The sequence below is a fragment of the Anomaloglossus baeobatrachus genome, chromosome 3 (genome assembly GCF_048569485.1).
Source record: "Anomaloglossus baeobatrachus isolate aAnoBae1 chromosome 3, aAnoBae1.hap1, whole genome shotgun sequence".
In the NCBI taxonomy this organism is placed as follows: Eukaryota; Metazoa; Chordata; class Amphibia; order Anura; family Aromobatidae; genus Anomaloglossus; species Anomaloglossus baeobatrachus.
In genome coordinates this window covers 54483212-54508080 of record NC_134355.1, presented here as the reverse complement: position 1 = coordinate 54508080, position 24869 = coordinate 54483212, and the positions used below count along the sequence as shown (strand labels likewise).

The 24869-nt window shown below is 45.8% G+C and overlaps 1 protein-coding gene across 1 annotated transcript in view; it reads left to right on the top strand.

Moving 5' to 3' along the window:
• Window positions 1-24869, top strand: part of LRPPRC (leucine rich pentatricopeptide repeat containing) — a 334390-nt gene that overhangs the window by 121150 nt on the left and 188371 nt on the right. The window contains exons 13-16 of the mRNA XM_075339187.1: window positions 11009-11102; window positions 12833-12902; window positions 19377-19404; window positions 24174-24231. Coding sequence (XP_075195302.1) covers window positions 11009-11102; window positions 12833-12902; window positions 19377-19404; window positions 24174-24231 — 250 coding nt within the window. The remainder of the gene's footprint in view (window positions 1-11008; window positions 11103-12832; window positions 12903-19376; window positions 19405-24173; window positions 24232-24869) is intronic.

The window sequence follows — 24869 nt, the reverse complement described above, 5'->3', positions numbered from 1 at the left end:
GCTTACCGCAGCTGCCAGACGCTGGCTCCTGCTCCCAGCTCGCTTCATTTCGTTGCTCTCTCGCTGTCACACACAGCGATGTGTGCGTCACAGCGGGAGACCGACGACCAAAAAATGAAGCAGGACATTCAGCAACGACCGGCGACCTCAGAAAATGGTGACGTAGCAGCGACGTCGTTGTCGTCGTCGCTGTGTGTGACACCACCCTAAGGGTACCGTCTCACTAAACGACTTACCAGCGATTCCGACCACGATATGACCTGGTCAGGATCGCTGGTGTGTTGCTACATGGTCGCTGGTGAGCTGTCAGTCACGCAGATCTCACCAGTGACCAGCCACCAGCCCGCAGCGACTCGTGGAAACGATGCTGCGCTTGGTAACCAAGGTAAATATCGGGTAACCAAGCAAAGCGCTTTGCTTGGATACCCAATGTGTACTTTGGTTACCAGCATCCGCAGCTTCCAGACGCCGGCTCCCTGTACATTCAGATTGTTGCTCTCTCGCTGTCAAACACAGCAATGTGTGCTTCACAGCGGGAGAGAAACATCCAAAAAATGAACTAGAGCAGTGTGTAACTAGCAGCAATTTCACCGCAAGGGCCAGATCGCTGCTCAGTGTCACACACAGCGAGATCGCTAATGAGGTCACTGGTGCATCACAAAAAATGTGACTCGGCAGCGATCTCGCTATGTGAGAAGTACCCCTAAATCTGCGAGCAGCATAATGTAGAGAACGAGATCCTGATTCCAGCGATGTCACTTAATGGGCTGCTTGCTGTAGTTTTGATAAAACCTGAGTTCATCAGCAGCAGATTAGAGGATTTCTGCCAGGCAGTCCTCCATATTCATGACCTGTATAACCCCGCCCCACCACTGATTGGCAGCAGCCTTCTGCCTTTAGTGTACACAGAAAGCTGCCAATCAGTGGTGTGGGCGAGGTTATACAGAGCTCAGCATTCAGAGAACTGCTAGATCTGCAGCAGATTAAACAGTGATTTTTATCAAAACTGTAGCAAGCAGCCCAGTAAGTGACACATCGCAGGAATCTGGTTTTCTGCCCTTATATCATGCTGCTCTAAGTTGGGGAAGCAAAATTTGGTGACAAATTCCATTTAATGCTTTATTATTTTGTTTTTTATTCTTCTATAGAGTGAAACATAATAGCCCACATTTAAAATATTTGCAAATCAGTTTACATAAAAAAAAATGGTGCAATTCTTACATTTTGCACTATGCTCTGTAAATGTTTTTAATGTTTCAGTTACCAACTGCTCACAAAAAGTTTGGGATATTTGATATTCAAGTGAAATTTCAGGATGATGGTAAAATGCCCTTTAACCTTCTCATGGGAACTTAGTGTGACCTTCTCTAACCTTTTGGATGAACATGTCCAACTGTTCAATGTTTCAGGACTTTTCTTCAGCGCTCTATTGGGAGACCCAGACGATTGGGTGTATAGCACTGCCTCCGGAGGCCACACAAAGCAATTACACTAAAAAGTGTAAGGCCCCTCCCCTTCTGGCTATACACCCCCAGTGGGATCACTGGCTCACCAGTTTTCTGCTTTGTGCGAAGGAGGTCAGACATCCACGCATAGCTCCACTGTTTGTAGTCAGCAGTAGCTGCTGGCTATATCGGATGGAAGAAAAGAGGGCCCATATGGGGCCCCCAGCATGCTCCCTTCTCACCCGCGGTGGTGCTTGTAAGGTTGAGGTACCTATTGCTGGTACAGAGGCTGGAGCCCACATGCTGTTTTCCTTCCACATCCCCTTAGGGCTCTGTGGAAGTGGGATCTTACCGGCCTCCAAGCCCTGAGGCCGGGCTCCATCCACAGACCCAGAGAACCTGCTGGATTTGGAGCGGGAGTGCCGTTCAGGGACAAGGCCCTGCAACTTTCAGGTACTCTGTGTCCCCGGCAGGCACGGACACTCTCAAGGCTTGATGAGCGTTATAGTGCGCCGGGGACAGTAGCGCTGTGCGCTGGGGTTAGGTCACTGCAGCTTTGCTGAGTGACGTTACATGTTGGGAACTACTGCGCCGACCGCTGCTGGAGCGGCGGCGCAGCTGCGACTTGTGGTGCGCCGGGGACTTTGCGCCGACCGCGCTTTTACGGCGGCGGCGCTTCTAACTTTAGCCCCCGGCTTCTGCGGCCTAGCGCCGCTTTGTTCCCGCCCCCACCCTGTCAATCAGGGTAGGGGAGAGACGCTGCTCAATTGGCAGCGCCGAGGGCTGGAGCTTTATTTACATGCTCCAGCCCTCTCACTAGGCACAGTGGGAAGCAGGCTTCCCGCTCTTCGTCTGTATACGCCCAGGGCCCGCCCCCCCTCTCCACAAGGACGCCGGCAGCCATTACACATGCGGTCTGGCTGGGGAAAGGCAGCAGGCTCTGGGAGACCCAGACTAAAGGGATTTCGGCGACCACACACCCGCTCCTAAGCGGGCGGTAAGCTGCACTTTAGTGCTGGCCCCACTTGTGCCTCAGTGTTATATTAGTGTACTTTTTTCTTAGTACCATATATATATATAGTTGCACTGTAAGGTCGCTTCTTGGCTGGACACCCTGTACTGCTCTGAGGAGGCAGCAACATGTCATCCGCAAAACGCAAGGGTGCCAAGGCACAGGCTGTGTACACTGTTTGTACTGCATGTGGGGCTGATCTACCGGCAGGCTCCAAAGACTCACATTGTATGCAATGTTCAGTCCCAGTGGCACTCCGTCAGCCAGAGCCTAATGTGGTGGTAGCCCAGGCAGAGACGCCTGTGAACCCTGCCCCGGTGACGGGGACAGACTTTGCAGTTTTTGCTGACAAAATGTCTGTGACTATGTTAAAAATCCTGGAGACCTTGCAGTCCAGGCCAGTTACTCAGACCATGGACACTGCTGTGTCTATGCTCTCCGGTCCCCCTCAGTTGGAACTAATCCGTACTTCAAGGGGGTCTCAAGCATCACAGGCTGAAGTCTCTGACTCAGATGACAGTCCCAGGCAGCCTAAGCGAGCTCGCTGGGAAAGACCCTCCACGTCATCACACTGCTCAGGGTCTCAGCGAGAAGAGTCTCTCTGTGATGAGACTGAGGTCGGTGATCAGGATTCTAATCCTGAGGCTCCTTTCAATCTGGATGCCCCTGATGGTGACGCCATGGTTAATGACCTTATATCGGCAATTAATAGACTGTTGGATATTTCTCCCCCAGCCCCTTCTGAAGAGGAGGCAGCGGCACAGCAGGAGAAGTTCCATTTCCTGTATCCCAAGCGTAAATTAAGTGCTTTTTTGGACCACTCTGACTTCAGAGAATCGATCCAGAAACACGACGCTCATCCAGATAAGCGTTTCTCTAAACGTTCTAAGGATACCCGTTACCCTTTTCCTGCTGAGGTGACCAAACGCTGGACCCAGTGTCCAAAGGTGGATCCCCCAATTTCCAAGCTTGCGGCTAGATCCATAGTCGCAGTAGAGGATGGCGCTTCACTTAAAGATGCCAACGACAGACAGATGGACCTTTGGTTGAAATCTGTCTATGAAGCTATCGGCGCGTCGTTTGCTCCAGCATTCGCGGCCGTGTGGACACTCCAAGCTATTTCAGCTGGTTTAGCACAGGTGGATGCTATCATGCATCCAGCAGTGCCGCAGGTGGCGTCCCTAACTTCGCAAATGTCTGCGTTTGCGACCTATGCTATCAATGCTGTCCTAGAATCTACGAGCCGTACCGCTATGGCGTCCGCCAATTCTGTGGTTTTGCGCAGAGCCTTGTGGTTAAAGGACTGGAAAGCAGATGCTGGTTCCAAAAAATGCTTAACCAGCTTGCCATTATCCAGAGACAGACTGTTTGGTGAGCCATTGGCTGAAATCATAAAACAGTCCAAGGGTAAGGACTCTTCCTTACCACAGCCCAGAGCAAGTAAACCTCAACAGAAAAAGTGGCAGTCGAGGTTTCGGTCCTTTCGAGGCTCGGGCAAGGCCCAATTCTCCTCGTCCAAAAGGACTCAGAAAGAACAAGGGAGCTCAGATTCCTGGCGGGCTCACTCACGCCCCAGGAAAGCAAATGGAGGAACCGCTTCCAAAGCGGCTACCTCATGACTTTCGGCCTCCTCCCTCCGCATCCTCGGTCGGTGGCAGGCTCTCCCGCTTTTGCGACATTTGGCTGTCACAGGTCAAGGACCGGTGGGTAACAGACATTTTGTCTCGCGGGTACAGAATCGAGTTCAGTTCTCGACCTCCACTTCGGTTCTTCAGAACCTCCCCACACCCCAACCGAGCAGATGCCCTGCTGCAGGCGGTGGACTCTCTGAGAGCAGAAGGAGTCGTGATCCCTGTCCCCCCTCAGGAACGGGGGCGAGGATTTTACTCCAATCTCTTTGTGGTTCCAAAAAAGGACGGCTCCTTCCGTCCTGTTCTGGACCTAAAACTGCTCAACAAGCATGTGAACGCCACGCGGTTCCGGATGGAATCCCTCCGCTCAGTCATTGCCTCAATGTCTCAAGGAGATTTCATAGCATCAATAGACATCAAAGATGCTTATCTCCACGTGCCGATTGCTACAGAGCACCAACGCTTTCTACGCTTCGTGATAGGAGACGACCATCTTCAGTTCGTAGCTCTGCCATTTGGTCTGGCGACAGCCCCTCGGGTGTTCACCAAGATCATGGCGGCAGTGGTAGCAGTCTTGCACTCTCACGGACACTCTGTGATCCCTTACTTGGACGATCTACTGGTCAAGGCACCCTCTCAAGAGGCATGCCAACTCAGCCTGAATGTTGCACTGGAGACTCTCCAGGCGTTCGGGTGGATCATCAACTTCCCAAAGTCAAATCTGTCACCGACCCAATCACTAACGTATCTTGGCATGGAGTTTCATACTCTCTCAGCGATAGTGAAGCTTCCGCTGGACAAGCAGCGGTCTCTACAGACTGGGGTGCAGGCTCTCCTTCAAAGTCAGTCGCGCTCCCTAAGACGCCTCATGCACTTCCTCGGGAAGATGGTGGCGGCAATAGAGGCGGTTCCGTTTGCGCAGTTTCATCTGCGTCCACTTCAATGGGACATTCTCCGCCAATGGGACGGGAAGTCAACATCCCTAGACAGGAAAGTCTCCCTTTCCCAGACGGCCAAGGACTCTCTGCAGTGGTGGCTTCTTCCCACCTCATTATCACAGGGAAGATCCTTCCTACCACCGTCTTGGGCGGTGGTCACGACAGACGCGAGTCTGTCAGGGTGGGGAGCAGTTTTTCTCCACCACAGGGCTCAGGGTACGTGGACTCGGCAGGAGTCCACCCTTCAGATCAATGTTCTGGAAATCAGAGCAGTGTATCTTGCCCTACTAGCCTTCCAGCAGTGGCTGGAGGGAAAGCAGATCCGAATTCAGTCGGACAACTCCACAGCGGTGGCATACATCAACCACCAAGGGGGGACACGCAGTCGGCAAGCCTTCCAGGAAGTCCGGCGGATTCTGATGTGGGTGGAAGCCACAGCCTCCACCATATCCGCAGTTCACATCCCCGGCGTAGAAAACTGGGAAGCAGACTTCCTCAGTCGCCAGGGCATGGACGCAGGGGAATGGTCCCTTCACCCAGACGTGTTTCAGGAAATCTGTCACCGCTGGGGGGTGCCGGACGTCGACCTAATGGCGTCACGGCACAACAACAAGGTCCCAACCTTCATGGCACGGTCTCGCGATCAAAGAGCGCTGGCGGCAGACGCCCTAGTGCAAGATTGGTCGCAGTTCCGGCTCCCTTATGTGTTTCCACCTCTGGCACTCTTGCCCAGAGTGCTACGCAAGATCAGATCCGATTGCAGCCGCGTCATACTTGTCGCCCCAGACTGGCAGAGGAGGGCGTGGTATCCGGATCTGTGGCAGCTCACGGTCGGCCAACCGTGGGCACTACCAGACCGACCAGACTTACTGTCCCAAGGGCCGTTTTTCCATCGGAATTCTGCGGCCCTGAACCTGACTGTGTGGCCATTGAGTCCTGGATCCTAGCGTCTTCAGGATTGTCCCAAGGGGTCGTTGCCACCATGAGACAGGCTAGGAAGCCCACGTCCGCTAAGATCTACCACAGAACGTGGAGGATATTCTTATCCTGGTCCTCTGCTCAGGGAGTGTCTCCCTGGCCATTTGCATTGCCTACCTTTCTTTCTTTCCTGCAATCTGGGTTAGAAAAAGGTTTGTCGCTCAGCTCCCTTACAGGTCAGGTCTCGGCGCTATCCGTCTTTTTTCAGAGGCGTTTGGCACGCCTTCCTAAGGTGCGCACGTTCCTGCAGGGGGTTTGTCATATTGTACCCCCGTACAAGCGGCCGTTAGATCCATGGGATCTGAACAGGGTACTAGTTGCCCTCCAGAAGCCGCCCTTCGAGCCTCTGAGGGAGGTTTCACTTTCTAGACTATCACAGAAAGTGGCTTTTCTGGTAGCGATCACATCTCTTCGGAGAGTGTCTGAGCTGGCAGCACTATCATCCAAGGCTCCCTTCCTGGTCTTCCACCAGGACAAGGTTGTGCTGCGCCCCATTCAGGAGTTTCTCCCGAAGGTGGTATCCTCTTTTCATCTTAATCAGGATATCTCTTTGCCTTCGTTTTGTCCTCATGCAGTTCATCGGTATGAGAAAGATTTACATTTGTTAGATCTGGTGAGAGCACTCAGAATCTACATTTCCCGCACGGCGCCCTTGCGCCGTTCGGATGCACTCTTTGTCCTTGTCGCTGGTCAGCGCAAAGGGTCGCAGGCTTCTAAGGCCACCCTGGCTCGATGGATCAAAGAACCAATTCTTGAAGCCTACCGTTCTGCTGGGCTTCCGGTTCCTTCAGGGCTGAAGGCCCATTCTACCAGAGCCGTGGGTGCATCCTGGGCATTACGACACCAGGCTACGGCTCAACAGGTGTGCCAGGCAGCTACCTGGTCGAGTCTGCACACTTTCACCAAACATTATCAGGTGCATACCTATGCTTCGGCGGACGCCAGCCTAGGTAGAAGAGTCCTGCAGGCGGCAGTTGCCTCCCCGTAGGGGAGGGCTGTCTTGCAGCTCTAACATGAGGTATTTCTTTACCCACCCAGGGACAGCTTTTGGACGTCCCAATCGTCTGGGTCTCCCAATAGAGCGCTGAAGAAGAAGGGAATTTTGTTACTTACCGTAAATTCCTTTTCTTCTAGCTCTTATTGGGAGACCCAGCACCCGCCCTGTTGTCCTTCGGGATTTTTGGTTTGTTTGCGGGTACACATGTTGTTCATGTTGAACGGTTTTCAGTTCTCCGTTGTTACTCGGAGAGAATTTGTTTAAACCAGTTATTGGCTTTCCTCCTTCTTGCTTTTGCACTAAAACTGGTGAGCCAGTGATCCCACTGGGGGTGTATAGCCAGAAGGGGAGGGGCCTTACACTTTTTAGTGTAATTGCTTTGTGTGGCCTCCGGAGGCAGTGCTATACACCCAATCGTCTGGGTCTCCCAATAAGAGCTAGAAGAAAAGGAATTTACGGTAAGTAACAAAATTCCCTTCTTTGTACAACTTGCTGTTCTCTAAAAAGGAGCTTAATGGCGAAATTCACAATAGGGGTTTGATCCATGAATCGCCCAGTATACTACGAGATTCAATTAGAATTGGTCACAATTTTACATTATTATTACCTGCACGCAACCTCAGATCCTCACAAGATCTTCTTCTCTGCTCCTCTCTTATCTCCTCTTCCCACAATCGCATACAAGATTTCTCCCGTGCATCCTCCATACTCTGGAATGCTCTACCTCAGCACATCAGACTCTCCCCTACCATAGAAAGCTTAAAGAGGAACCCCAAGACCCACCTCTTCCAACAAGCCTACAACCTTTAACAGCCCTCAGTCCAGTACACCACTGCGCAACCAGCTCTGTCCTCACCTATTGTACAATCACCCATTCCCTGTAGACTGTGAGCCCTCGCGGGCAGGGTCCTCTCTCCTCATGTACCAGTCTGTTTTGTACTGTTAATGATTATTGTACATATACCCTCTTTCACTTAAAAGTGCCATGGAATAAATGGCGCTATAATAATAAATAATAATAATAATAATAGATCAAGACGACACCTAACAATTGATGATCAGTACCTCACCAATGTGAGGCTTCAAACAGGATGTTTTAAGACTGACACAGAGTGTCACCAGTAGGTTGCGACAGAAATACAGAGAGACTGGAAGAGTCACAGAAAGGTAGAGAAGTGGATATACTTTGGCCACATCCTATACTGATGATTGCTTCATTGTGAACATTGCCCTTAAGAATCTGATAATAAATGCCGCATAACTCCGCATTTGAGAGGTGAGAGGCTCCCAAGTGTCACGTCAGAATATTCAAAACCGTTTACATCAGAGTGGCCTGTGTGCTTGATGACCTGCAAGGTTTCTGCTCACATCACCAGGCACAGGCGTCATCTACACTGGACGAGGGACCAGTGGGCCTCAGTGCTGGTCATTGATGAAAGTCGATTGCTGAGCAAAAATGATGGCCGCCAACGATGTTGGAGACTTCAAGGAGAGCGCTATTCATCAGCCACTGTTGTCACCAGACTAGCCTTTGGTGGTGGTAGTACAATGTGGGCCGTGTGTGTGTGTAGTCATTACAGAACGGCCCTACACTGTGTGAATGGTGCAGTGACAGCCTCTACTACTGGAATAACCTCATTAATCCATTCATTGAACAACACCAGCCTAATTTCATCTTCATGGATGACAATGCTCCAGCTTATCAAGGTCATGTCATTAGGGAACGGCTGCTGGAGACTGGAGAACCTCAAATGGAGTGACTGCACTTTATCCAGACCTGAATCCCATTGGAAACCTATAGGATCAGCAGAGTCACTGTGTTGAGGCCGTAACTCTGTACCCCAGAACCTCAATAACCTGATGGCCGCCCTTCAAGTAGAGTGGGATGTCATGCCTCTGCAGACATTAACTCCACTTGTGACCAGCAGGAGTCGTCGTAAGCTGTGATTGATGCTCAAGGCCGCATGACAAGTTATTGACTTTTTTTTTCTGGGGGGGGGGTATACCTGTAGGAGGGCGACCGGTGCCCTGCAGCCCCCCCCCCCCCACCTGAAGATGTCATGGTTGTTTTGCATATTTATGTATGTGAAATGTTGTTTATATGTGTGCTCTCAGGTGCACTGTTTTCAGGCACCACTAGGTGTCACTGCTACCAGGTCCCTTAGGACATGGCTGAAATAGGCACAGACCGACCCGGAAGTTGTGGCCTTGATTCTGGTGGACTTTCAGGGAAGCAACTGACTCCAATAAGACCGGTCTAGGCGGATGATAACCTAGACCTGGGCAAATGGGTCATCACAAAGACAGTGGAGAATGAGCTCCGTCCGGTGGTGAAATTAATTCCTGTGGGAGGAGACACGGCTAGAGCCATGTGGGACTCCATGAGTTTACCGGCTGCCGCTGCGGTGTTACCGGGGGAGACAACAGTCCTATAGTAGAGAGAAGTGCAGGAGGGAGCAGAGTGCAGGAAAATGTGAAATGTAACCAAACCGTAATGTTCAAGGAATGTGCCTGCAGCGGATGTGCCCGCCGCCTGTGTTTCCCGCAGCGGATGTGCCCGCCGCCTGTGTTTCCCGCAGCGGATGTGCCCGCCGCCTGTGTTTCCCGCAGCGGATGTGCCCGCATTCTGTGCTCCACAGAAACTGAGTTCCCCAGTAAAGAAGTGTTTAAATGTTATCCTTGACTTTGTGTCTGAATTAGTCCTGAGGAGGAGAAGCTGTGGTGTCCCTGGTTGCACTATGGAGGTGGCAGGAGTGCAGCCTGGAAGCAGGAGATCGCCTCTGCCCACCGCTTCAGCTCCCTACTCCCCACCCAGTACCCACCACTGCTGTTGGCTCTTGTTTCATTAAATTGTTTGAGATGAGGAAATCACCATTACATGCTTCAACTTTCATGATAAAATATATCTGTAGTGTGAACTTTTTGTGCTTTCTATAAATTTCATCCGAAAAGCGAAATATCCCCAACTTTTTGTAACGTGTTTGTGTGTGTGTATACATGTGTGTTTGTGTGTGTATACGGGTGTTTGTGTGTGTGTATACATATGTGTAAAATGTAATTAAATTAAAGGGAACCTGTCACCAGTTTTTTTCAGAATTGAACCTAAAGTCTCCCCTTCTGCGGCTCCTGGGCTGCTTTCTATCAAGGTGCACCTTGTTCCCTGACTCCCCTTGCAGACCCCAGAAATACTTTTATTAAATATGCCGCTACGTATGTAAATGAACCATTTTGGTTGGATTGGCGTCCCTTTATTGGTCGGATTTGCGTCCCTTTATTGGTCAGATTTGTGTCCCTTTTATTGGTCGGATGGGCGTCCTTTTCTTGGTCACATGGTCGTCCTCTTTTTCCGCTCCTGTCCCCACTTTTGATGATTGACGTGTCTGACGCCTCTGTCATCTTTCACATAGCTGGGCTAAATCGCGTGCCTGCGCAGTCATTCCCGGCTCGCGCAGGCGCACTTCGCTCTGCTCCATTGCGGGCAGAGCCGATAAAACATAGGTGGAAGCGGGTGAGCGCTCTAACAATCTTGTGACTGCGCAGAGAGCTCACTAGTTCGTGCAAGCGCATTTATGTTTTCAGCTCTGCCTGCAATGGGGCAGAGCAAAGTGAGCTGGGAATTACTGCGCATGCACGCTATTTAGCCAAGCTATGTGGATGATGACTGAGGCGTCAATCAAAGGAGGACAGCGAACAGCGACAAAAGGAGGGACAGGAGCTGAAAAAGGGGACGCCCATCTGTCCAGAATGGTTCTTTACATAAGTGGCAGCAGATTTTATAAAGGTGTTTCTGGGGTCTGCAGGGGTGGGGGGGGGGGAGAGAGTCAGGGAACAAGGTGCACCTTCATAGAAAGCAACCCAGGAGCTGCAAAAGGGGAGACTTTTGATTTAACACTCAAAAAACTGGTGACCGGTTCCCTTTAAATTTTTATAGCAAATTTATATATTTTTAAAGACTGTGAAATGAAAAGTCAATCTAAATAATGTGACCTAATATTGATATCTTGTAGGATAAAGAATGTCTGGAGGATCTTCAAAATGTGTGTATCTCTGCAGTCAGGCGCGGACTTTTCACTGGGAATCTGACAAATGTACAATCATTTTGTAAGTATTTGTAAAGACTCGTTTGGATAAAATTTTAGACTTTATTCCCTGTCATTGCCCAGACCTGTTTTCGCTCCTCTGAGTCCCTGTTTCAGCAGAAACTACAAAAAAAAAAAGTTTCTGATAAGGTGACGGATGTTTTATGACTTCTAATGGGACATAGGTTACCGTATTTTTCGCTTTATAAGACGCACCTTATTATAAGATGCACCCCCAAATTTGGTGAAGGAAAAGAGAATTTTTTTTTTTTAATGTTAAATGGGGTCCATCTTATGCCAGTGTCCGTCTAACAAATCATATAGGGTATATGTCCCTCATAGCCCCCCATCCTAAAATTAGCCCCCTTATATTGGATATGGCCCCCTTATATTGAATATAGCCCCCTTGTGCTGGCACACGTTCCCCTGTGCTGCCTATGGCCCCCTATGGATTGCACATGTTCCCTGTGCTGCCTATGAGCCCCTATGGATTGCACACGTTCCCCTGTGCTACCTATGGGCCCCTATGGATTGCACACGTTCTCCTGTGCTGCCTATGGGCCCTTATGGATTGCACACGTTCCCCTGTGCTGCCTATGGCGCCCAATGGATTGCACACGTTCCCCTGTGCTGCTTATGGCCCCCAATGGATTACATACGTTCCCCTGTGCTGCTTATGGCCCCCTATGGATTGCATATGTTCCCCTGTGCTGCCTATGGCCCCCTATGGATTGAACACGTTCCCCTGTGTTAGATATCACCCCCATGCTGCTGCCCATAGTAAAATAAAACACTTTCCTTAGCTCCTCCAGCGCTGATCTCCCTCCGTGCTTCTGTTCCTCCACTTCCTGGTGCCGGTCATGTGATCGGCAGAGCAGAGTGACTTCATCTCTGCGTGCCTGATCACAGTGGAAGCAGGGACACCGGGGAGAAACGCTGGAGGGGGTAAGTAAAGCTTTTTTATTTTAGGATGAGCAGCAGCATGGGGGCCATATCTAACACAGGGGGGGCATGTGCGATCACAGGGGGGCGCAGGCTCATATAATATGCACCGCACCCCCAGCCCGTCACTGCGGTGTGATTTCAGCACCAGGGTGCTGGACAGTGGCTGTGCATATTATATGAGCAGGAGCAGGAGATCTAACGCTACGGTATATATTATTTTACATTAACATCTGCTAAGGGAAAATGTAAAAAAAAGTAAATGCCGCTTTTCCCCTCTCCTCAAGTATATGAAAAAACATCACCATTTAGTGTACAATACATTTTATTGCACAGTATTTAAAAATATAAAACATGTTGGGTAGTTAGCAAAATAATTCAGTAGGTTTATTTATGAGCTGTATAAAATAAATAAATAAATCATAGTTTTTAAGGTAGAAGGAAGGCAAATCCATAGGGCTCAACCTATAGCCTAACATGTTGATCTGGAGGAAGGAAAAAGAGCCACATGTGGCACGGGAAAAATTCTTTCCAGAGACTACAATTTGCATTATAATTTGTATGTATCCAAAAACAGTGGCAAACCCCCCCAAAAAAAATCCATTATGCCTCCTGCACAAAACATGGCCTCATAAGAATGAGAGAGTAGAAAAAAAACAGTTATGACTGTTGAAATGCATAGTTGCTGGTGGAAAAAAAGAAAACTAATTTCACTGATAATGAATGGGTTAAAATAAAAAAAAAAATTATATAATGTAAGTAAAATTGTCTGGCATATATGTAACATATGTTGTAATTGTTTTATTTCAGTATCTTCCTCCACTACACCAATCCCAAAGGATAGAGCTTTAGTGGCTGCTCTGGCTGCTTCATTTTTAAAGTAAGTGAGAAATCCTATGTACACAAATGTTTTTTTTTTTTAAAGGAAATGTCATTTGAGAGCAGCATCATGTAGGCAAAGGGATCCTGAATCCAACGGTGTATCACTTAGTTCAGTAGATGCAGCGGCTCCAACACATGCAGAGCTTTTAGATTAAAGGGAACCTGTCACCAGATTTTTCCCTATTAAACTAAAAGAATCCCCTTCTGCGGCTCCTGAGCTGCATTCTATGAAGGGGCATCTTGGCCCTGACTCCCCTTCTAGACCCCAAAAATAACTTTATAAAACTTGGCCGTTAGGTATGCTAATTACCTTGGTTGGCCAGATGGGCGGGCTCATTTTCTGCTCCTGTCCTGTCCCTCTCCTGCCGCTGATCGCCGCCGTCCTTTCTTGATTGACATTCTCCTCGTTGCACTTTCAGGTGCAGTTCGCTCTGCCATATCGCGGGCAGAACTAAAAACTTAGGCTGCCCTACCTCGCGCCGATGAGCTAAATGCGCAGCAGGCGCGAGATTATGGACGGGTACGAGCATGGTGCTGGTGAGATCGGCGCTGTACATGACCACCAACACCATGCTCGTACCCGCCCATGATCTCGTGCCTGCGCATTTAGCTCATCAGCACGAGCGAGGGCAGCTGTTTTCTGCTCTGCCCGCGATATGGCAGAGCGAAGTGCGCCTGCGCGAGCCAACCTAACTGCACAGGTGCGAGATTTGAAAATGCACCGAGGAGGATGACTGAGGGCGTCATCCCATCAATAAAGAAAGGAGGACGGCGATCAGCGGCAGGAGGGGGGGGACAGAAGCAGAAAATGAGCCCGCCCATCTGGCCATCACAGGTAATTAGCATACCTAACGGCCAAGTTTTATAAAGTTATTTTTGGGGTCTGGAAGGGGAATCGGGGCCAAGTTGCAAGGAGCTGCAGAAGGGGATTCTTTTAGTTTAATAGATAAAAATCTGGTGACAGGTTCCCTTTAAGCAATGCAGTAGAACTGCGAAAACTGCCACCGCCCACAGCAGGCTCTCTATACACAATGTCTATAGGCAGTGAGCTGCTAATTGCAGCCGGGAGTGTGTGGACTAGCTGGGCTCTTGCTGACCTAGTCAGCCAATGATAATCTCTTGAAGCTAAAGCAAACATTGAAGGTCAGCAACTTTGCAGAGTGTGGTATGAGACACATCGCTGAAATCTGTGTTTTTCCTTTTCAGAATGGAATCTTCCCATTTTATAACAAAAACCTTCTGACAGATTTAGTTTTAATTTTTTTCCTATCTGCTTCAGTTACCCGTTAAAGGGATATTGCAACGTTTGTGCCGAAAATGCTTGATGGCTGCTTGACCCACTTCTTCTAAAATCCTTGCTTGCCATCATGCCACCAACACTTACTATATGTAGTACATGTTCATAAGCTGCATCAGCATGGAGGACATTATACAGCAGTACTGAGCAATGTAGCTGTGAAAGCTTCTTCAGTGTGTACTGGATGCTCCGTTTAGAACGCCTGAGCTCCTTCAGTGTGTACAGGATGCCCCGTTTAGAGCTGCTGAGCTCCTTCAGTATGTTCTGTATACTCAATTTAGAGCTGCTGAGCTCCTTCAGTATGTTCTGTATACTCAATTTAGAGCTGCTGAGCTCCTTCAGTGTGTCCCAGCCTCTCTCTTGCAGTGTGTACTGGATGCTCCATTAAGAGCTGCAGCTCCTTCAGTGTATACCTGATGCTCTGTTTACAGCTGCAGCTCCTTCAGTGTGTACCAGATGCTCCGTTTACAGCTGCAGCTCCTTCAGTGTGTACCGGCCTCTCCGTTTACAGCTGCAGCTCCTTCAGTGTGTACCGGCCTCTCCGTTTACAGCTGCAGCTCCTTCAGTGTGTTCCGGCCTCTCCGTTTACAGCTGCAGCTCCTTCAGTGTGTACCGGATGCTCGGTTTACAGCTGCAGCACCTTCAGTGTGTACCGGCCTCTCTGTTTACAGCTGCAGCTCCTTCAGTGTGTACCGGCCTCTCCGTTTACAGCTGCAGCTCCTTCAGTGTGTTCCGGCCTCTCCGTTTACAGCTGCAGCTCCTTCAGTGTGTACCGGATGCTCGGTTTACAGCTGCAGCACCTTCAGTGTGTACCGGCCTCTCCGTTTACAGCTGCAGCTCCTTCAGTGTGTACCGGCCTCTCCGTTTACAGCTGCAGCTCCTTCAGTGTGTACCGGCCTCTCCGTTTACAGCTGCAGCTCCTTCAGTGTGTACCGGCCTCTCCGTTTACAGCTGCAGCTCCTTCAGTGTGTACCGGCCTCTCTGTTTACAGCTGCAGCTCCTTCAGTGTGCACCAGATGCTCCGTTTACAGCTGCAGCTCCTTCAGTGTGTACCGGCCTCTCCGTTTACAGCTGCAGCTCCTTCAGTGTCTACTGGCCTCTCCGTTTACAGCTGCAGCTCCTTCAGTGTGTACCGGCCTCTCCGTTTACAGCTGCAGCTCCTTCAGTGTGTACTGGCCTCTCTGTTTACAGCTGCAGCTTTTTCAGTGTATACCTGATGCTCTGTTTACAGCTGCATCTCCTTCAGTGTGTACCAGATGCTCTGTTTACAGCTGCATCTCCTTCAGTGTGTACCAGATGCTCTGTTTACAGCTGCAGCTCCTTCAGTGTGTACCGGCCTCTCCGTTTACAGCTGCAGCTCCTTCAGTGTGTACCGGCCTCTCCGTTTACAGCTGCAGCTCCTTCAGTGTGTACCGGCCTCTCCGTTTACAGCTGCAGCTCCTTCAGTGTGTACCGGCCTCTCCGTTTACAGCTGCAGCTCCTTCAGTGTGTACCGGCCTCTCCGTTTACAGCTGCAGCTCCTTCAGTGTGTACCGGATGCTCGGTTTACAGCTGCAGCTCCTTCAGTGTGTACCGGCCTCTCCGTTTACAGCTGCAGCTCCTTCAGTGTGTACCGGCCTCTCTGTTTACAGCTGCAGCTCCTTCAGTGTGTACCGGCCTCTCCGTTTACAGCTGCAGCTCCTTCAGTGTGTACCGGATGCTCGGTTTACAGCTGCAGCTCCTTCAGTGTGTACCGGCCTCTCCGTTTACAGCTGCAGCTCCTTCAGTGTGTACCGGATGCTCGGTTTACAGCTGCAGCTCCTTCAGTGTGTACCGGCCTCTCCGTTTACAGCTGCAGCTCCTTCAGTGTGTACCGGCCTCTCTGTTTACAGCTGCAGCTCCTTCAGTGTATACCAGATGCTCCGTTTACAGCTGCAGCTCCTTCAGTGTCTACCGGACGCTCTGTGTAGAGATTATGAACATACTGATTGACGCCAATTTTGGATATTGGGAACAGCGCCAAGGACTAGGCTGGGGACAGTGAGTAAAGCACAGTTTGTTTTTTTTTTTTTTTTTTTTTTTATAACAATCTCCCCCTGGGGACAAAGCCAAGATTTTCTGACCGGAGACGACCCCTTTTAACGCTGGTTGGTGGTTGATGGTACTTAATCACTTTTGAGATAAATTTCATGGTGTCTTCATGCCAGCAGGATTCTCTTTTTCCAGCGGCTATAGCAGAGCTGAAAACTCTGGATTAACCCTTTGTGCATTGTGATGGGATCTGCCTTTAGCCCTATCCATAAATTGCACCATAGAACACACTCGGCCCTGCTACATGCGCTAACGCACTACTCTGTAATTATTTCTCCACTTAACTAGTGCGTCCGCAGAGATAACGAGCGCGCGGCGGTGTATTCTGTACACGTTCATTGGTATGTTAATCCCGGGGAAGGCTCCTGATAATGTTGAATGGATGTATGTGATTAAGAACCCTGACAAACTGCCAACATCTTTCATAAAGTGGGTGGGCTCCGGCGGGACGTTTTCACCGCTCGCTGACAGATTGCCATCAGTTTGTAACCGCTACAGTAAATTCTCATGCTGCCGTCTTCACAGCACATCACATCAAGCTGCGCTCACGATCGGAGGGGAATAATTATCTTTCCTTTTAACGAGGACGAGTCACAGAAATGAGCTGAAACCGCAACTTTTCATCAGGGCCATTTATACCTTATCGGTTTACACGCGAGAACATGTATGTCACTTATATGTATCCCCGTCATGTCAGGTTGCCTTTTCCTGTATGTCTGAGATGTTGGGTCACTTGCATCTGGTCTGCTCAATAAAGCAAAAAATAAAATGAAAAAATGACCTGTAGTATAAAGTATGGTGTAAGTGTTTGTAAAAATAGATGCAATATTTTGCATGCCAAGTGATAAAAATAAAGTGAATGAAAGAAAAAATATTTTGTGTGAATAGCATTTTGCCTTTAAAACAGAATTGATTCTACAAAGAACATGGTCAAGCAGTTTTCGACATAACTCTGTTCTAAACATCATGGATAGCTAACCACAGCTCTTCTGTGAATGAGGCTTCTGCAAATCCTTATTTTTCTTCATGTATTCACACACATACTGGACGATGTTGAGATCAGGGCTCTGTGGGGGCCGGATCATGACTCCCAGGGCTCTGTGGGGGCCGGATCACCACATCCAGGGCTTTGTTTTTTCTTTAATCTGAAGATATTTTTTTAATTGGCTCTATGTTTGGGGTCGTTCTTTTGCTGCAGAATGAATTTAGAGCCAATCAGACGCCTCTTTGATGATATTACATGATGGATAAGTATTGGCCTGTTATTTCTCAGTTATTCAGGACCAAATTCCCAACTCTATTTGCTGAAATGCAGCCCTCGATGCGTAAGGACCCTCCACCATGCTTCACTGATTTTTTTAGACCTTCATTATTGTACCTCACCAGCCCTTCTACAGCAACTTGTCTTTTGTTACAGCCAAGGATTTGATATGTTGACTCTTCAGTCCTCTTTATATTTTCACTTCCCCCATCACAGCACCAACCAGAGAGAGGTCCACCCATCTTAGGACAGGAAACCCACTGAAATAAAAGGATGGTACTTCTCCACCGCATCAGTTCAGTTTCCAAGATGGGAGACACAGAGACCGGCCTTATGGGACAGCGGTGAAGATGGCGGTATCCCGGAGCTGACCGGCACTGGAAGAGCGGCTTACCTGCTGTAGCGCCAGAGCTCAGCCTCAGAAGCGTCTCCCCAGGGCCATGGTTCTCTGCAGTTGTGAGCGCAGGATTGGCAGGGTCCTGGAAATCCATTGCCCAAGCACTGTCAGGGTCTGCGAACCCGCCTAGTGGTCTCCAGGTGCAGCCGACAATTAGAGAGCGCCAGAAGAAGATCCGAAAGAGAGGCGCAGGTACGGCAGGGTCCTGGTGACTTTCTGTGGTCCAGGGTCTACGCACCTGCCTGGCAGTCTCTGGGGCAGCCGGTGGTTAGAGTGCGCCGGACGAAGATCCAGGAGCTTGTGCTGACATCTGCAGTCTCGACCATGTGACAACGGCGACTTCCAAATTTTGAAGTGAAGTATGCATTTTTTCTTTTGTCAGCTGCTCTAAGTTTCCTTGGCTGACCCCTTGCGTCTACAGTCATCACTGGTTCTCATTTTTTGGTGTTCTCATTGCTGAGAAATACAGGCAGATAATTAGCAATCATACAGGACCATCACAGAGACTCCAAATTTTATCCTGCAGCCGGACAACGACCCCCATGTCATTAACATCTCTCTTCAGAGTAAAGATGAAGCAGAAAAAGGAGGAGTCTGGAAGTGATGATCCGGCCCCCCCAGAGCTCTGGTCAGACGCACCCACTCCATACACTTGTATTGAGTGAGGCTGCGCCTACTATTTGGGTTCTGTCCGGGAACATGCAAATTGAACAATTGTGGTCACAAGACCACCATTCCTGGCTCCAAAACCGGCATATTCTCGCAACACACAGTGTACTGGGAGGACTCATAAGTCTGCAGTCACAGGGCCACTCAGTATGGATGCCAGCTTGGGTGGATTACCCCTTTAAGCATCTTAATATACGCACTACCTGCCACTATGTGTTTTTGGAAAGTTGTGTAATTGGTTAGCTGCTCCCACAAATGTTATTCAGTTTTCCTGAACTCCTGACAATCTTGTACACTCAGTTTTGCAATAATACTGGATTGTAGTATATTTACAGTTGTTGTCCAGGCCTTAGGATAGATCATCAATATCAGATCTGTGGGCCCCGACACCCCTCAGTAATAGTCGTGAAACTTTCCTAGCACTTTTTAGCTGGCGGAAGGGGCTACATCAGTAGGACCCTACTGATCAGACAGGTATGGAGTGTCATGGTGATATTTGTGTGTATTTGTACAGTGAGCTGCTATAGAGGTAAATGGCATAGTGAGTGATCGGAGTGCGGTGCGGACCAGACAGCACTTATGGGATTTGTTTGTGCTGGTGACAGGTGAGGGCTGCACTCGTATCTGCTGTATTATCCCACTCTACATATTTATATGCACTTAAAATACCAAACGAGCGAGTGGGTGTGTGATAAAGTTCCTGCAGCCTGGGCCGGCGAGGAGCGTTCTGCCCTCGCTGCCGGTATTTACATCTCTTGTCCTTTGCTGCCACCTACAGGTACAAAGATGTGGACATGTTGGCCAAGGTGAGTGCATGCGTCTCTCTCTATGTAGATGTTTGTCGTTGTTGATTTTGTAAAAAAAAAAAAAAAGCTTGCACCTTATTATATTTTATATTTTATTTTGCTTTTTCTAAGTAGCATTAATTTGAATTACACTGGGGCAAATGGTTTAATTTAATTGTTTTTATTATTTTTATTGTAATTTTGGCACCTCTTTGGATTTATACTAATCTTTTACCTGAGTCAGTCTCAGAACAAAATATATTGTTGTTGTTGTTGTTGTTGTTATCATTATTATTATTGGTATTATTATTATTAATAATAAAAATAATTATAAAAATAGAAAAATATATAATATAGAATAAAATAATTATAAAAATAATATAAAAAAGAAAAATATATAATATTTTTTTTTATTAGTTCTAGATTTTTCTTTTTTATATTTTATCATTTAACTATTATAATATAGAATAAAATTATAATTGTTATGCTATATTATTTATTTTATTTTTAATCTATTATAATTTTTATTCTATTATTACTAGCATTAGTTATATATATATATATATATATATATATATATATATATATATTATTATACACCCCCCCCCCCCCGTATATTCGGGTTATAAGACGCACCCCCTACTTTCCCCCAAAATTTGGGGGAACAAAAGTGCGTCTTATAAAGCGAAAAATACGGTATATATTATTTTAGATTAATATCTGCTAAGGGAAAATGTAAAAAAAAGTAAATGCCGCTTTTCCCCTCTCCTCAAGTATATGAAAAAACATCACCATTTAGTGTACAATACGTTTTTTTGCACAGTATTTAAAAATATAAAACATGTTGGGTAGTTAGCAAAATAATTCAGTAGGTTATTTATGAGCTGTATAAAATAAATAAATAAATCATAGTTTTTAAGGTAGAAGGAAGGTAGAAGGAAAATTTTTTATATATATATATATATATATAAATATATATATATATATATATATATATACACACATGTATATGTGTGTGTATATATGTGTGTGTGTGTATATATATATATATATATATATATATATATATATATATATATATATATATATATATATTTATATATATATATGTGTGTATATGTGTGTATATGTATATAATTTATATATATATATATATATATGTGTGTGTATATATATATATATATATTATAATTTATATATATATGTGTGTATATAATATGTGTGTGTATGTGTATATATATATATATATATATATGTGTGTATATATATAATATATACACACATATACATATATATATACACACATATATATATATATATATATAAATATATACATATATATATATGTATATATATATATGTGTGTGTGTGTATATATATATATATATATATATATATATATATATATATATAAAATATATATATATATATATATATATATATATATATATATATAATAATTTTTTTTTTTTTTTTTTTGTGCTCTGATCTGATTTTTTACTTTTTTTTTTTTATTTCTCCCACTGACTTTCTCAATAAACCGGCCATCCCCTTAAGCCTTAGAAGGGTGGACAGTGCTCTTTAGAAGGCTTGTGTCACCATTTTTTAGTTTATTTCCTAAGCTCATTCGTATTCAAGTGAAAAAAAAAAAAAGTTTAGCTGCAGTACTCAGACCCAACCACAGGACCGCTGTGGCGCTGTTTCCGGGATAAGGAGTTCCTTTCTAAACTAATGAACCCCTATCATAAACATTGAGGTCTGTCAGGAGGTGCCAATCATGTTATGTTATATGATAGGCTTTATACATCACTATGGATTTCAGATATAGGAGATGAAAAATGGACAGATTCACTTTAAGGAACTTTCAGGGCATGGTCCACGGAGGGCTGTCGTAAGGTCCCTTTGATTTGTTGCAAAGAGTAAGAATTGGATTGTGTGCTAAAAAAAAACTCCTAAGGCTATGTGTCCACGGGAGAATGTAGCTGCGGATTATTCTGCATCAAAATCCACAGCTTTCCCGCAAAATCCGCACCTTTTCAAAGGTGCGGATTTACCGCGGAATTGCCGCGGATTTGATGCGGATTTTGGTGCAGATTTTTTCCCCCCCCCCCAATTTTAAAGGCAAAATCCGGATGAAAATTCGCAACAATAATTGACATGTTGCAGATTTTTCCGGACCAAAATCCACACGAAATCCGCTGCGGAAAAATCCGCAGCGTGGACACAGCATTTCCAAAATGCCATAGAAATGGCTGGGGAGTAGCTGTGCTGCAGATTTTCGGGAAATCCGCGGCTTTTCCGCGAGAAATCCGCGGCAAAATCCGCACATTTTCCGCAGCGTGGGCACATAGCCTAATAGTTCTTGTTTGCCCCAAGGAGAAGCAAGAAATATAAACACCTTTTGGGCTATTTTTGTCTAATTCATGTATTTTGGGCTAAAAATATTTTTTTCCAATTGGTTTTCATTAAAATATGTTGCCCTCTTTGCCTTCTAAATCCTCTATGTAGCATTTATTTACTATCGCTGAGTGCAGCATGAGTTATCTAAGAACCTGTCAGTGAGCTTATTTTCATGGCTAATTCTTCTGTATAGAAGGCTGCTGCCTCTCTCGGACTTAAGCATTGCAGCAGGTTGTGCCACTAATAAAATCATTCTGCGTTGCCTCTACACATCACCATACAGATGAATGGGATTACATTACGACACCTAGGGGACTACAAACCATGATGAGCAAGTTGCAAAAAGTCAAAAAACATTTTATTTTGTCTTGCGACTTGCTTGCCGCAGAACCCTAAGGGTCACAATGCGATCCCACTTACCGGCCTTGTGCTGCTCGATCTTTGGCCACCGTGCATGTGTTGCCCTCTTTGCCCCAGACTTATGACCATAGACCACATAAGAGTAAAGCTGAACTCTTATACGGTCATAAATCAGCTGAGAGAACCTCCGAAACAGACAGATAAGAGTGACAAACTCTCAACAGACGGAGCTCACTGATGGATCCTCAGTTAACTCTTTTTCTAGACAACAATTTCCACAAAACAAAGATCCTGTAAAAAACAAACTACAAACATTTCTAGGTAATATTTTTTTTTCCAATGGTGTCTGCATTCTTTAAAGTGAACCTCTCAATTTTATAAAACCTTTAACACGACATGAGGGTGAGACCCCTGATTGCCAAAATAGCGCACTGCCCCATGGCCGCTATGAGCGACTATGAAAAATAGGCAATCTTGTCCACCATCAGAATAACATCATAACATTACCGCCAAATTAAACAGTTAGCCCACCTGTGCCCATTATCAATTGGTTAGAGGCATAACTTGTATTTTACACATTTTTTTTTTTTTCTTTCATGTGTTTAGAGCTAAAAAATAATTTTTGCCATTTTGATTTTTTATTTTGTACAGTTTGGCTTTTTAAAGCCAATCTGTCACCAGGTTTTTGCCACCTAATCTGAGAGCAGCATTATATAGGGACAGAGATCCTGATTCCAGTGATGTCACTTACTGGACTGTTTTAGTTTTAGTTTTGATAAAATCACTGTTTATTCAGCAGGAGATTATCATTACAGGACTACTTGGTGTGCTGCAGGTAGTCCAGCATATTCATAAACGCTGTATAACTGCTAGATCTGCAGCAGAGAAAACAGTGATTTTATCAAAATGTCAGCAAACAGCTCAGTAAGTGACACATCGCTGGAATCAGGGTCTCTGTCTCTACGTTACGTTGCTCTCAGATGGGGGAGCAAAAACCTGGTGACTGATTCCCTTTAAAGACTTCATTGATCATTCATCTTAGTGGTTGTAAATTAGATGGTAGGTTAAAAGAAAAAAGTTAGAATCTCTTCCATTCATAGCGAGCTCACTGATGGATTCTCAGTTGACTCGTTCTGCATCCACCAATACAATTGCTATAGAAGACAAACTGCAACATTTTTTAATGTAACCCAATTGCAAATAATTTTTTTAGCAAAAAATACATGCATTTATTAAGGGGAAAAAATGTCCCCAAAGGTAAGATTGTTGGCAGAACACTATTTTAGCAGGACCTGATAGAAAATGGAAAAAAATGGACTGGGCATGTTCGATTTCTTCATGCTCAATCCTTTGCTTTTACCAGCGTTAGGCCTTCACTAGAGCCAAATTGAGAACACATGCACGCTCAGAGAAACTGAGCATGCACGGGGAAGTCGGAGGAGATATCGGACGGCCAAAGGAAAGTCTCCTAAAGGGCAATTGTGCACTATTGTTGCCCTTCAGGAGACTTTATTTGGATCGTCTTGGGGGGACTTTGGTGCTTGTTTCTCTGTAGTAATGACATCTTGCCTCTATAGGTTGATAACAAAATATTGTCAATTTCTTTTTTATTCTTCTTTACTTTTACTATAATCAACCCATACGCCTCTATAATACAGACACAAAAGTTTCAGATGGGGCCTGAAATGACACCTATTATATAAGCTCCATAGTCGCCTCTGCCCCTCCGATCCCAGAGACCTTTGTCTGTTCCGTCACTCCGGAACATGAGCGGGTTAAAAGGTTTCATCTACCAGAAAATAATGTTCTTTTGTCTGGCGTTTTGTCCCCGTATCTGTTTTTATTTTCTCCTGGAGTAAATTACTGTGATGCCGCACGGAATAATATGTCACTGGAGAGATGCTTTATTATTTGGAGAATTCAATTTCAGTCGCCAGTCCGTCCCCGGGTGTGTTGTGTATTTTTCTCCCCCTTTTATTTATTATTTTTTTCTCACTTGGCTGCAATAGATGATTATTCTGTCTTAACAGATAACAGGGCTCTTGTACAAGGACGGCTCCGACAGCAAAGATTCTTCAAGACCGACTGGTAGCGTTTCAATTTCTATGATTGTAACTTATCCATAAATCTGTTCTCGTGTGTAATGACTGGCGCCAGGGATTACAACCGTAAACTCTGATTGCTGCTTTTAAGAAATGCTTAAAAAAAAAAAAACCTGTTAGCTTAGTGTCCAGATTGTCTCATATGTATGCATGCTTTAAGATATTATTATTGCATTATTTATTTTTTTATTATTATACATAAACAGCAATGATAAAAATTTTAAAATATTCAATATATAATTTTTTTGATATTTTTACATCCACAATACATATCTAGATAGATTGATATAGATATAGATGGATCTGGATACGTAGGTCTAGATAGATACATATACATATATATATATATATATATATATATATAATGTGTGTGTGTGTGTGTATGTATGTATATATATATATATATAATATATATATATATATATATATATATATATATATATATATATATATACACATACACACACACACACACACACACACACACACACACACACACACATATATATATATATATATATATATATATATATATATATATATATATATATATGTGTGTGTGTGTGTGTGTGTGTGTGTGTGTGTGTGTGTGTGTGTGTGTGTGTGTGTATGTATGTATGTAAT